The following is a 14,634-nucleotide window of genomic DNA, read 5'->3' on the forward strand; positions in this document are numbered from 1 at the left end:
TAGGTTTTGTTATTAGCTACAACTTTTGTCAACAAGTCAAATCCGTTTTTCGATGCATGACGAGCGAACAGAAGCCACTACTGTTTTTCAGTGAATGTATTTTACATTCACTGAAAAACAGTAACAAGTTCTGCCCGCTCTAGTTCGTGATGCATAAGAGATACAGATTTGAGTTATGAGCAAAAGTTGTAGCTAAGAACAAAAGCTCTATACATCATTTTGCAGAATGCTGTTGATGAAAAAAGTTAGAGGCAAATGAATGTAAATGAATGTATGAAATGAATGTAAATGATTTTCCATGCCTGGTTTAGATACATTAAGAAAATACAGAGAAATTAACGTTTAAATTATGGTTGCCGAAAACAGGCAATGGGTGCCGAAGTCATAATTTACCCTAGTTCAATTTTTATCGAACTGGCCACCAAATATTTTTTAGGTGGCACCATGCTGTCAGTAGTTGCAAGATCCATTGATTACATATCTGAAAATATGCAATCAATCATTTCAGAACAACTTATCAACATATTGTTGAGGGTATGGTTTTAACACTCCGAACACGATGCCCCCGGTAAAATGAGTAACGGCAAACTTGGGGGTGTTGAAAATGGGCCAAATTTCCGTGACATAATTAATGGACCTTCCCTTACCAAACATTGACGTCGTTACACATTTTACCGGAGGCATCGAGTTCGGAGCGTTAACGGTAATTCGGAATACAACTGCTATTGATTATATATAAAGGCAACAGCAAATCTGATTTCTTTTCATTTTTTCTCGCATTGAAAATATAAAATATCAGAAAAGGTTAAGGTAAAAAGAGCGTTAGTGATCATAAATCCCGGCATAGTTTAAAACTGCTAATAAATGATTTTCAAAATTGAAAGGTTAAAAGTTCCTTATGCAGAATATGCCGAAAATTTAGTTACATAATGGTAATTACAAAGTGCATCAATTAATCTTTGTTAGAAACTTACATAAAGATCGAAAAAAATATGAATTACTTTAAATACAGTCAGAATAGCGGAAAAGATGCACATAAATTCTATTTTCATTCTGGTGCAGTTGTAGCTGCAGCTGCAAGTCTTCTAACAATTTCTGTATCTTGACAACGAACATTTTGCTTGAAGTTAGCAATTTAGTGATTTGGATCATCTGTTTGTAAAATTTTTGACAGAACGGTTATATTTGACGTAATTATCCAGTTCCTATGCATACTTGAAGAATCTATTTGAATATTTAGTAGCCGGATTCCAGCAGGAATTATGCACCCACAAATTTACTCAAAAGACGAAACATACCAATCGGATACAACCGTCGATCTTCACCTTACTCAACGTAATAACATTTTCGGAATACCCGGGAAAACAGAGGAGAAAGATCAAACTAATAAGACTATCGAATAAATGGAGAAAATGCTTAAAGCTTCTTTTGGAATGATATCGCCGCTCGTCGTTTAGCTCATCGTGCATAGAGTTCTTTCGTACAGTACTTAAGTAGGTAGGAATGTCTCTCATCCTTACGCTTACGACACTAATATTGATTTAATTAAATTTACTTCACATTCTATTTGCATGTCTGTTTTCAATACGGAACACATTAACGTAAATATCCTCTTGTTTTTTTTTTGTAGTTCACTTCTTTGTTACGATGTAATAAATAAGAATCGGGGGAGCCACACGTAATCGTTGGCTACGAGCGGGGGTGCAACTTCTCAGAAGTTGCGTAGACTGCATTTCACTGTTGTTTTCCAGATCACCAAGGATCGCTCTGATATGTGCGTTGGAATACCAAGGGGAAGGGTTGGTGGTAGATTTGACAAGGATTCAAGGAACGGGGGTAGAACGGTTTCAAATCAGAAAGGGGTGATGCTGCTGATGGGCGGCGGGACTCGGTGACGAGGGCAGACCTCCGACGTCTTCATAGGGCGTCATCATCGTCGAAGATCCGCTGCCTAGTCATTCCTGTTTGATACCGCCGGGCCCCATCGTATGGTGCGGTGGATAGTGGGCAGGCAGACTTCCGCTGGACAGGTTCGGCATTTGGAACATTTCGCTGCTGCCGGAAGAGTGCGTCGGGCTTTCCATGCCGTTCGGGGGGTTTATTCGCTTCTCCTTTTGGCGTCGGTTGCAGAACCAAACCCGGACCACTTCCTTCTCCATGCAGAGGTTGTCCGCGAGGTTGGTGATCTCTTCACTGGTAGGTTTGCTATTCACGAGGAAGGCCTTTTCGAGGGCCACCCGGACGGAGGTTTCGATCGAGGTGCGCTTCTTGCGCCGGCGGCCAACCATCTCCGGCGTGGGCGTCGTGCTGGCGATGGTGCTGGGACTGAAGATTCGGCTGAAATGATCGGAAAGAGAACTTTTTTTGTTAATAAATTTGGAAAAATTTCATAGCCTTAGCTATAAGGATGTTAAAAGTCGTAAAATTATCGAAAGATTTCTTAAACTTGTTTGTATGTTAGCTTTTTTTAAATTTTGGGTTATCAAAAAGCCTAGTTAAGGCACGGTATTCCTAAGGCATACCGTGAACTCCCGTTAATCTGAACGACACTTCCTGTATCTTCTAGCAACCCTTTGGCCATCAGAAAAACGAGTTTCTGGTAGTCTTATTTGTTGTTTTGTTTTGACTATGCACTCCTTTCGATGCATGTGATAAATGACGTTTGAGCAATATTAGTTTGCACGGAGTGCAGATTAGCGGGGTTCAAACTAAAAAGTGTTCAGATTAAAAACGGTTCGATTACCAGGGGTCCACGGTATACGATTCAGTCTGTGATAACAAATTCAATTTGAAAGATGTATTCTGATTTAATTTGTGATACAGAATGATTGAAAAATGATTCATCGCATATACGTCTGAAATTTGCATTCTATACGATTCAACTTAACCTTCCGTTACTCGCGCTGTTGTACTTTGTACAACACATATGAGATTTCCATTGCCATTTTGTTGCTGAGTTACCAATCGATCTGAAAGCAACGGGTATTCCTCAAAAAACTTGTTTTGAACTAATCAAGCTAAACTTTTATTACAGTAAACCCCGAAAAAAGAGAAAATATAAATGGAACACATTGGAACAACATGGAATATATTGAGATCCTGACCAGATAGTAATTTACTGCCTGGGACAAAGTTGTTCAGGAGATCATAACCTGTTTGCTGGTAGTAGTTCAGAATACATGTACTATATGTATTAGACTGAAGCAAAATTTGAAATTTTCGCTCCACAGTGTTCAAACGGTTTCAAATCGGGTCCTCATTAGCCTCCGAAAGTTTAAACTCATTTGATAAGAAACTGACTTGGCACAAACGATTCAAACCATTTATATGGAAATTACTATGGGAAAACAAAACTTTTTGTTCATTGTTTTTTAGCCTTTTTACATATTGTACTGTTAACAAATTCTATTGCTATTCTTATGGGAATTTTTCTCAGCTACAACTTTGCAAAAAATCGTTTTTCAGCCAAACGTCAAATTAAATAGTTATTAATTATTTAAGGTATTGATAATCTTATGGCAAGATAAAACAACTGTATTGTGGGCAACACTGTATTCTGCAGTGTGATATAGTAGCCATGATTTTTGTCCTCTATTCTACGCGCCATGAACACCAATGTTGCCTGCTGAACAGTTGATTGAGCATAATCATAAGACATCAGTGACTTGAATCATTAATAATTTTTGTTCCTTACATTTGATCGAAAAGTGGTCTTAAACAAAGTTGTAGCTGAGAAACTAACTAACTGGTGAATTTTGAGATAGATATGAATCGAAATTATGGTTTCTCCATAGTAATTCCCATATAAACTTCAAATGGTTTGTACCAAGTCAGTTTCTCATTAAATGAGTTCAAATTTTGGGAGGCTAGTCTGGGCCCAATTTGGAACCGTTTGAGCACTGTGGAGCGAAAATTTAAAATTTTGCATCAGTCTAATATGTATAGTAGCACTAGTATGCATGTGAAATTCTTGCATGTGATATATTTCGAGATCCTGACAAGATATAAAGTTACTGTCTTGCATGAAGTCGTTTAGACGGTCAGTAGCTCAGAATTTTCTCACTACGCGGCGCTATTATACACGTAAAAATTTCGTATGAACAATTACTTGAGATTTTGACCAGCTAGAATGTTACTGTCTTCCCCAAATTGTTCAGGGGATCAAGACTTGGAAGGTGGATAGATGTTCAGGATTTTCTCACCCCGCGGCATGGGTTGTTCCAGCTCAAATGTATACACCAGCTGTGGTCGATGTCAACGATTTGAACCAAACTTTGTCAAAACGCTTATTTTGCCATTCTATAAAAAAAACTACTTTTTTGGTTTTGCTCTTAAGTGCCCAGATTCGTCTGGGCTACAACCTTGGAGTTTCAAGATTTTTAGAAATTTTATCTTTAAGAAGAGATTAACTCCACAATTAAGCGAGTTATTTTTGATCTTGGCGCGCCATTTTGAAGGTAAATAATGTAGATTTTTATAGATGCACTGGCATTTAATTTTTATTTTAGTAACTACAGTAAACAGACTGATTACCGGAAGGTATTCAAATTATTAAATATTGGGCATATTCACCTAGGACGGGATTCTTTATTTCTTAATATTGTGAGCTCAAATTTTCCCCACACTTTGGAAAACCCTTCTACTTGATATGCTTACAAGGGCAAATGATTTGAACAAATAGTTTTAAACATATGACCAGACTCTGGAAAAATTTGCTTGTCGCTACAGTCCAATGTAAGAACTGACATTACAGTTGTTGTAAGATAGCATACAGAGGATGTGAGAAATCAATCCCCCGTATTCTGCGAGTCACGTGACTCTCTCTCACCGGTGAGGTGACAATAGTCATATAGTTGTTCCGTCCACTAGAGATGAACTAGCCTAAGGCTAAAAATCTCTTTATTAAAGCCTTAAAAAAAAATGTTCCGTCCACTAGCGGTCCTACGTCAAGCTTCTATTCGTGCCCCTATAGGCACAGACCCTTCTACTTTTTTGTTGCCATTTTATAATCATTTCAGGCGATTTATTAATTTTTCAGCTAATAAACTTCAGTTGGAAAATAAGCTAAAGCTAGCTTAAAGTTCAATTAACTTGCGTAACCTTTGCAGGAAAATGTTCATTAATCTTTTATCCAACAATCTATTGCAATACATCCATTAATCATGTCAAATTTAAAGGAAAGCATTAATGTTCAATCATTAGATCGTATTTAGGTGCTCGGTTTTGGATTATTGTCTATGGGGATAACGCCTAAAGGTATGCAACGGTTCATATAAAACAACTGCTGCGTATATTTTCCTTCCGGTTGAATAAAATAAATAAAATAACTGCTTGGGTAATTTGCCGATTTTTGCACACCACCCATTTGTTGCACACTTCACATTGTTTACTGTACAGCATTTATCCATGACCATGAGGTTTGCCGATCATGGTGACATACTAATCAGTGATCAATTGTTGAACGATTAAACATGTGTTTTTGATACTCACACTGAAAAAAGTTTTCACATAGTTTCTATTAGGAACGCACATAATATTTTTCCAATAACAAAATTAATGATTTTTATCTCAATATCACATAACATCATACATTCCACGTGAGTAATCATATAGTTTTCATTAGACACATAAGGTTCATGTGATTTAGTGGAGCAATTTCGAATTATGGGTTCACATGAAAGTTATGTGAAACTCACACGTATATTGTCCACTGGTTGTGTGATTTATTTTATGAGTGCAGTAAAACATGTTTGAATTATTTTTGACATTGGGGTAAGAGGCGTATAGTGAACAGGGCGGGCATAATGGACATCCCGCACCTCGGTCTCAAACCTCTAATGGCTCAAATAAAAAAAAATAGTAGTAGGTTCATTATCACCATTGTGATTATTAATGACCAATTAATTTGTTAAATACCATAAGAAATCCAAGGCTAATGCACAGGAAGCTCACTATGCCCTTCCTCTCCCTTGTTGCATATGATTTCAGAGGATTTCTTAATTTTTCAGCTAATAATCCTCAGTTGTAAAATAAGCTATTACTAGCTCAAAAGTAAATTAAATTAAGCCATCTTTACAGGAAAACAATGGTTAGTATTTTATCTAACGATCAATTAACCATGTAAAATTTACAGAAACATAATAATGTTCAATAATTGGATCACATATGGACTCTTGGTCACTGAATTATTATCTATGGGGATAACGCCTAAAGGTATGCAATACTTCGTATGCTGTGTATATGTTGCTACTATTATGGATCGATTCAATAAAATCAATAAAAATAACTGCTATTTTAAGTACAATACATCGAAAGTTTATGTTTAATCATCTAACAGAATCACTGAATGGTTATTCTTGCTGAAAAAATTGGTGTGCAATCATTAGATATAAAGTACAGAACAACATGTGAAAAGGGCATACAAGCTTTTTATAAACAAACCTTTGTAGGCCATTTTCTCACCAACCGAGGGTCGCTCACGCAAACCAGCAATATCATCGGGAAGGGGAAAGTGTCCCCTACCCGGTGATGTTAAAGGTTTGCGTTGGTGTCATATGGGTGGCGAGAAAAGGGCATAAGAAGGTTTGTTTACAAAAAGCTTGTATGCCCTTTTCACATGTTGTTCTGGAAGTGTGAAATAATAGAATTTCAAACAAATGATGCTTGCAACAATTAATTATATGATTTGAGTAGTAGCTATACTGAATCTCCCTAACAAAGAATTTAAAAAAAAAATGAAGATCCGAGAGATGTCGCCCCTTCAGTGGTAGACGATAATGAATAAAAACTGAAAATTTTCATGCATTTCCAAATGGTTTCCTACCATTCCCATACATTCGAAAGTGACTGGCCCTCTGGATGTGTATGATGTCAAAAACAACAAAACATGATTAATTGGGCTCTGAGGCACATTCAAAAGTTTTGCTATACGGAATGTTTTTACCTCTATAAATCGCTGGTGGCCTCTGGAAATGCTTCATGAAACACAATAAAAAATTTCTTGAGGAATTCTTACTTCAAAAACGTTTTCAATCCAACTCAAGCTATCCAACAATTGGTAAATTACCCTATCGTGAGTACAATATATCAGAAATTTACCTACTTTCAATCATGCTTGGCATATACAGTTTTGCTCACGAACTGCTCATTTGCTAATAACTTTGCACACAGTTGACGAAACATAGTTCTGTTTGAAGGAGTTGATAGAATAGAGTTTAAGCTTGTTATAATATAAGTGTAAAAATTCATTGGTGTTAATTCAAATGTTAAGATTTACCTACTCTTTGCATATTTATAGCAAGTACGCGACGTTAGGCGTACGGACGTTAGGCATAATGGACGTTGGGCATAAAGGAAGTTAGGCATAATGGACGTTAGGCATAATCTACCCGATTAATTCCAGAAGGATGATAATGGGGACCGTCTATTGATTGCTGACTTCGGTGACAATAATGAAAGAGCCTTAATTTTTGGAACTCATGAAAACTTGCGACGTCTTGGACAGGCAAAGTATTGGGCTACAGATGGCACGTTTGCCACAGTTCCTTGTTTGTTTCGGCAACTCGTCACTGTTCATGGAAGTATCGCTCCCTCACATCAGCAGACGGTTCCGCTAGTTTTCATTCTGATGACAACAAAAACAGAATCGTTGTATCGAAAAGTATGGCAGGAAATCCAGGAAGCAACAGGTATGTTTTTTGTTATTGAATGAAAAACCACAGAATTCACCATTCTTCATTTCATGAGCTGTTCTTTGGCATCATATTTTATTCAACCTTAGCTGTTTTTTGTTATTGAATGAAAAATCACAGAATTCACCATTCTTTATTTTATGAGCTGTTCTTTGAGGAAAAGCTTTTCTTCTTCGACAATTGCAATATGTGTGTAAGAATATATTACAACAAATGTGTGATTTTTTTTTTATTTCTAGATGCGATTGATTTCAAGATATTGTTCAAAACTTCATTGCCAGATTACTTAACCGCTATCGCTACTAATCTTGGATCTATAAATATGAAGCTACGTCACTTATGATATGATAAATAATGGATTCCAAACTGTGCTTATTAAATAAACTTTGTTTGTTTAACTTGTATCATTTTTTATTCAACGCTTAGCCTAATTTAAGCATTGTTTACCATGCTCGAAACAGATTCCTAGAGTTGCATAGCAACAAGGTATTTTATGCCTAACGTCCATTATGCCTAACGTATATTATGCCTAACGTCCATTATGCCTAACGTCCGTATGCCTAACGTATTTATGCCTAATGGGATACACTCATCTATAGCAAGCTATGATCCTAATCTATCAATTACTTTAAAGAAAAACAAATTTCAACAACTGAGTGAAAAGTTATTAACTAATGAGCAGTTGGTGTGTACAACTGTGCATGCCAAGCATGCTTTCAATCATCTATCAGAACGAGTGAAGGATTCTTCTTGCTGAAAAACTGCATTCTAAGAAGCATTTAGTTAAATTTTATGGTTGTGCACCAATTGGATACAAATTGGACTCTGAGACATATTCAACTGATTAATTACAAGGAAACTTTGAACGAATATAAATTGCAAATGACCATGCTGGAGGTGGTTGTATTAAATTTGCGGCACGGTCTAGGAATTTTTCGGGTCGGAAAACTTCTCGACTTCGCTGAACATAGAGTACACAATTATAATAATGCAAACATGGTACAGGCATCGAAAGCTTCAATTAATAACTGTGAAAGTGTATCTATTTAGAACACTAAGTGGAGAGCACACAATAAGGTAATATGCAATAGGCAATAAGCTTGAAATTCGAAGAGGAATAAATTGCAAATGAGCTCTGAAAATGTTTCATCAATCGCAATCGAAGATTTTTTGATTAATTTCTATTTCAAAAACCTTTTCAACCTCGCAAATTCGCTAAATAACACAAAGCGCATGCTAAGCTGTGCAACAATTGGAAAATTACCCTATAGCCTACGATTTAAAGTTACAAAATATAAACCTATGCAAAATAATGTTCTCCAAACGGTTCGACGATTGGGGTTTGTATGTTAGTCTATAAAATTAGAACCCTTTAAATAATGAATGTAAGTAATACAAAAAGGCATTTATGGACTTCAAAACTGATAACTTTTTGGTTATTCACGGATCTACTGAAGGAAGATACACCCAATTTTATGAATAAATACTGTACTTTTTCAAGTGAGTCAACTCATGCCAGCGATAGTCAATCAAGTTTACTTACTTTGAAAGCTCTTGTTCTATGCTGTGATGAGTTCCGATTTGAATCATATTCCGGACAGCTTCAAACTCCGGAAACCTGCATTTGTTTGAAAATACTTATGAAATATTGCATCACATGTGCGCATTGCATACAAATTTACAAGATTACAGATTACCATCATGATGTTCAAATTATCCAAAGTTTTTGTCGGTACTCCTAATGTCGGAATGAGCTATGAATCTTGAAGCAAATCTACATTCACATTTCGTCCTCAATCTTTGAAAATTTCAAGAACTACATGGAAGCTACATAATACGGTAATCACTGTAAGGGACCATCCATGAATGACGTAGCATATTTTGTTTTCCCATACCTAATATATGACAGGTCACAACTTCTGAAACTCTCTCTCTCTCCACCTGCTAAATGCTACGTCATTTATGCATGTTCCCTTATACAATGCATGTTTTGTATTTATGTGGTCATTAAATCCTGAGCTGAGAACGGAAGAAAGCAGTATGTTGTGTTGTTGTACGATAAATAAATATTAATGTCAAATTACTATGCATAATGTTTTGGACTAAAGGCTGGTCCACTTAGAATCCGGACACTTTATTTATTCTATAGCAGCACCTCTAGTGGTGGGATTTGGAATGTTTTGACATCGATTTGTTTTGAAAGTACACGTGTTTCAGTGGTGGAAGTTTCGTCTCGAAAACAGTTGTACTAGATGGAAGACGAGACAATAAATCGATCCTGCACACCGTTTTGTTGGCGATTAAATTCTTGGTTTGAGTCCAGCTTCAAATTCCTTGCCAGACCATCAGTTTCCGAGCGAATTTATCGGTGAAAACAAACTTGTATTGTATTGTAACAATCTCAACACATAGATGTCATCTCAAAGTGGATAAATTTCATCAAGACTTCTCCCAAATTAGAATAAAAAAAAACCTTCCTTCGAAATGTATATATGGGCCCAGGGTTCCTTCCATTCATTTCGGCTAAAAAAATGTTTTACAAAATTACGGAATAATAAAATATTATGATAATATTTTGTTTGCGTAAGCAACAAGAAAATATTGTAAAGTTTGTGTTTGACAGATAAAACTTGCAAATTTAGCTTTGACAGAGTCACAATGAGTGGTTTTCTGATCGCCTTTTCGCGAAGAGTGAAGAGCGAAGAGTGGGTGAGATAAATGACAAAATCGCTTATTGCGACTCTCATGTAGCAAAATTGGCAGGTATTATGTGTTAAACACAAACTTTACAATATTTTCTTGTTGCTTACGCAAAGAAAATATTATCATAATATCTTATTATTCCATAATATAATAAAACATTTTTTTAGCCGAAATGAATGGAAGGAACCCTGTATGGGCCCAATATTAGGGGCACTTAGGCCGACATTAGGGATATTAAACCTATCTATTTGAGAAAAATCGAGTAAAAATCACTCAGTCTTCGAGGATATACAAACCAACCGAAGAACGCGGTGAATGGTTCTGTGCACCCACCGCTATTTTTCGGCTTAAGCTGGGTTTAGACAGGACAAGTCAATTGATCAACTCAGTTGAATTCAATTGGCTTGAAAAGTTGAGCCTGGTTTAGCTTTTTTTAATTCAAATTAGTTGATCAATTGACTTGTCCTGTCTAAACCCAGCTTAACTGTGTGTATGTTTTAAGTCACATACAGAAAATAAGCTCAGTTGGTTGGATGACAGCTGAGAAATAGCGGTAGGGGGACTGCGCTTTTCGGTATGTATACTCATAAAGCGAGTACTCGATTTTCATCATATCCGAGCAAGCAGATTTTCCAGGAAAATCTATGAAAATTTACTCACCTACGTTTTTGAGAACTTGAGTAAACGGAACTTAAATTTGAGTCAGACAAGATTTGTGCGCTGTGAATTTGTACCAGTAAGGGTAGATTCCTCATCATATGACGAAACTTGATGAGATCTTTCAAATTATAAACTGATCACAACTACTTCAGCAATCAGAAAAGGGGACCTAAATGAAGAGTTTCACGGCTTAATAGAGGCATGAAATACCATGAAGGCGGGTGTTGCGATTGGAAATATTTTCGACTTCCCATAGAGCATTGTGCTTGCCACACAATTTACGAATGCAAAAATGTAATAGGCACGGTAAGCTCTTATTTCACAGTTGTGCTCTAGGAACACTAATTTGTGGGGCTGTCCATAAACCACGTGGACAGTTGAGAGAGCGAACTTATAACACCGCGGGACTCAACAACTGTCCACGTCGCTTGTGTATAATTTTAACGTCAATCTAATCATGATACTCACCCGCCAGGGTTGGAAATACTGCTATCGGCGTCCTCGAGCCACTTCTGCAGCAGCGGTTTCAGTTTGCACATATTCTTGAAGCTCAGATTAAGGGCCTCGAATCGGGAAATGGTGGTCTGGGAGAAGTCGTTTCCATAGAGTTTTCCCATCGCCAGCCCCACGTCGCCCTGGGTAAAGCCGAGCTTTATCCGTCGCTGTTTGAACGTTTTGGCAAACTGTTCCAGTTCCTCGAGATCGGTGGTTTCCTCGGGCGACGGTTCAAGGGCACGTGGAGCGGCATTATGCTTCTGGAGCTGAGGAGTGTGAGCGGTCGAGCCGGGTGTCGATGGGGTTAGGATTCCGCCAACGTTCAGCTGGTTCACGTTCGGAGGTGTGGTTTGACTCGATCCCAGCATGGACGAATGCGCCGATGGGTGGTGTAGTCCGGGGCTTCCTGATGGGCTGTGGAGGGGTGACGATGCGGATAGATTGCCGGAGGTGGGAGTCGAACTGGCTTTGAGCTGTTGTTGCTTCTGTTGAAGGGCTTGCAGTTGGGCGACTGCTTGCTGGACCTGTGTGGGAGGAAACAAGATGGTTAGATATCAGAACGTGAATGGGTTGCTAGGGAAGATCAGAATGAATCCAACCTGTAGCGATCGTGATCCATCGTGCATTAGCTTAAGGTTAGTGGTGGTGGCAATACTGGACGCACTGGTTGTGATAGTGGAAGGATTGGTGATGTTAGTAGAGACGCTAGTAGCACTGTTAGTGATTGACTGAGGCGGAGTGGGGAAGCTTGGATTAAGCTATAATCGTATTCAGGCATGGACAGAGAGAAAGAGAAAAGACAGTGGTTTATGGTGCTGGTCATGGGAGTCCTTTGAGTTGGGATATATTTAAAAGTATGAAATATATAAAATAAGCTAAGCTACTTCAAGCGTACAAGTATTTGGATAATCCAAACCGCTTTTAACTTTTGAGCTGTTTAAATAATGTTATAAACCTCTCCAACCTGTGGAACAACATAAGTTTGTTTTAAGTGACAATACATCAAAATTCACTGATCCATTATTATAAACTCAATCAAATAAATATCTTAAATTTTATAACGCAACCAGAATAGTCGGCTACTTAGATTGCTTAAATGTTACATAAACTGAAGCAAGTACTGCTACTAATGAGTGCGAATATTAAATTACTGATCCCATCTCAGATGAAACTTACTATCTAGATTATTTTGTGCAAATTCCACACAGCTCCTTACCTGATTTTGCATGAGAAACTGGGCGGCAGCCTGGGCCGTGGCCTGGGCAGCAGCGTTCCCATTTCCGCCGACATTGCCTTGCGCCTGCATGAGCATGTAATTTTGCAACTGCTGCTGGAAGGAGGCTTGCTGCGCTTGCAACGCCTGCTGCAGAACGTTCAACTCCTGACTGGACAGACTACCCAGGGTTCCCAACCCCAGCTGGTTCTGTAGGAAAAGAGATCCCAACGGAAGCTGATTCTGGAGGGCGGCTAACGCCACACCAATACTACTGTTACTGGGAACATTACCCGGCGTTTGCTGAGGTGGAGACGGTGTTCGCCGAGAGGCATCCGTAATCTGTGAACGGGAAGAAAAGTGATATTGAATTTCGAAATTTGTTCGCCTAGCCGTGGGCCATCGGGAGGCAAATATTGACAATCGAATCGAATTGGATATTTACCAGGTTGAGAGGAGTAACGCGGTCCGGCCGTTCCGTCGGAATCGGGCTGCCAAGTTGGTCACGGTCGCTTCCATCTTCGCGATCGCTATAGTTATCATCTGTAAGAATAATGAAAAAGAAGAAAAACGTCATTTAAAATACGTACTTCTGCTTAGAAGGGTGAAGGCCACGTGCTGTGAATTTGTCGTTAATGACCTAGTTAAGAAAACATTTCACCTATTCAAAGGTGGGACAAATCCTTCAGAATGACTTTCTTCCACCGGTACAATCGAGAAGTCAATGCTTACAGGGGAAAACATTCTTTAACTGCATTGTGTTGAAATTTTCAACCCCTTTTCACAGTTGCACAGACACAACAAAATATGGGAAAGAATCATTTTAAAGTAGCGACTGCATTGAAGGGCATCTCTTTATTTAGCTTGAGGGGAATTCCGAAGGGTTTAAAATCAAAACACGCATTTAACCAATCAAACGCTGATTCCCGAACCATGGCGTTGCAGAGAGGAAGCATGTCACAGCAGGCGTTGCGAATTTGTTCGCTTATGTTACACACGTACCACCAAAATAGTCTTAGTAGGCCGTGTGCGAGAGTGGAAGGGGATGTATTTTTTGTTGTTGATTAAAGAAGGGTTGCTGCGATGAGTTGTTAGGGGCTTTCAGGGTTCCATCATATGCGATGATGATGGTGTTTTTTTTTTATTTTCTTCGCCAGGTTGGATAAATTCCAGCTGGTGATGATGTGTTTCCGTGATTGTAACGAGAACGCAATTACCGAATGCGCACACACATCGGAATGGACGTTGCTTTTCGATATCTTTCTTACGGATCTGTGCAGACAGGACCTAGGGTAATGATTTAGGTGTTACGGCCTAAAAAAACGCTGGGTCAAGACGAAATGTGTCGAGCTAAGGTCAATTATCTCATTACTTTCTTCTTAAAAACGATAATGAATCATATCATTCGAGCAGTTTAAAATGACGTTTTCTTAAACTTGATCTTTATTATGGAGCAATATTTTGAGATATTATTTTCTAGAACTTCGAGAAAAGAGGGTTTTATTCATGATAGGCCTAAGCAATCCGAAATTTATTCCCTCATTTTCTTAAAAGCATTGGTAGAAAAACGTCCAAAAACTTCTCGACTGTATAATTAATTCAAACTGGAATTATATTATCTTGTTGATTATTTTGAATTTAAAAAAAAACATCTATTTCGACAATGCTACTATTTTTGCCTTTTGTCAACCTTTTTAGTTTAGTATTCGAGTATTGTAGACGAAATACGCGTATCTGTCAAGGATAAGTAAATAAGGTAGTAAAATTAAATGGAAATTACTAATCCTTTTCTGTCTCTTTATACAGGTATTCCACTAAGACGCCCACAGTCATCAGGGAACATTTTTCGTTGTTTTCGTGTTTTAGATCTTA

General features: G+C 38.0%; 1 protein-coding gene across 2 annotated transcripts in view; it reads right to left on the reverse strand.

Moving 5' to 3' along the window:
• Positions 1–1,400: 1,400 nt before the first annotated feature.
• The window catches only part of LOC135717215 (alpha-protein kinase 1-like), a 241,784-nt gene continuing 228,550 nt past the window's right edge, over positions 1,401–14,634 (reverse strand). The window contains exons 6-10 of one of the 2 annotated variants that reach the window (XM_065239190.1): positions 13,208–13,305; positions 12,766–13,104; positions 12,149–12,307; positions 11,523–12,073; positions 1,401–2,337 (exon numbers count right to left, since the gene is read on the reverse strand). In XM_065239190.1, coding sequence (XP_065095262.1) covers positions 1,956–2,337; positions 11,523–12,073; positions 12,149–12,307; positions 12,766–13,104; positions 13,208–13,305 — 1,529 coding nt within the window. In that variant the 3' untranslated portion in view covers positions 1,401–1,955. The remainder of the gene's footprint in view (positions 2,338–11,522; positions 12,074–12,148; positions 12,308–12,765; positions 13,105–13,207; positions 13,306–14,634) is intronic. The other variant, XM_065239191.1, reaches the window with a different exon arrangement.

The sequence above is a fragment of the Ochlerotatus camptorhynchus genome, unplaced genomic scaffold (assembly GCF_037179485.1).
Source record: "Ochlerotatus camptorhynchus isolate MF236.1 unplaced genomic scaffold, CSIRO-AGI_Acam_v1.1 ptg000052l, whole genome shotgun sequence".
Classification (NCBI taxonomy): Eukaryota; Metazoa; Arthropoda; class Insecta; order Diptera; family Culicidae; genus Ochlerotatus; species Ochlerotatus camptorhynchus.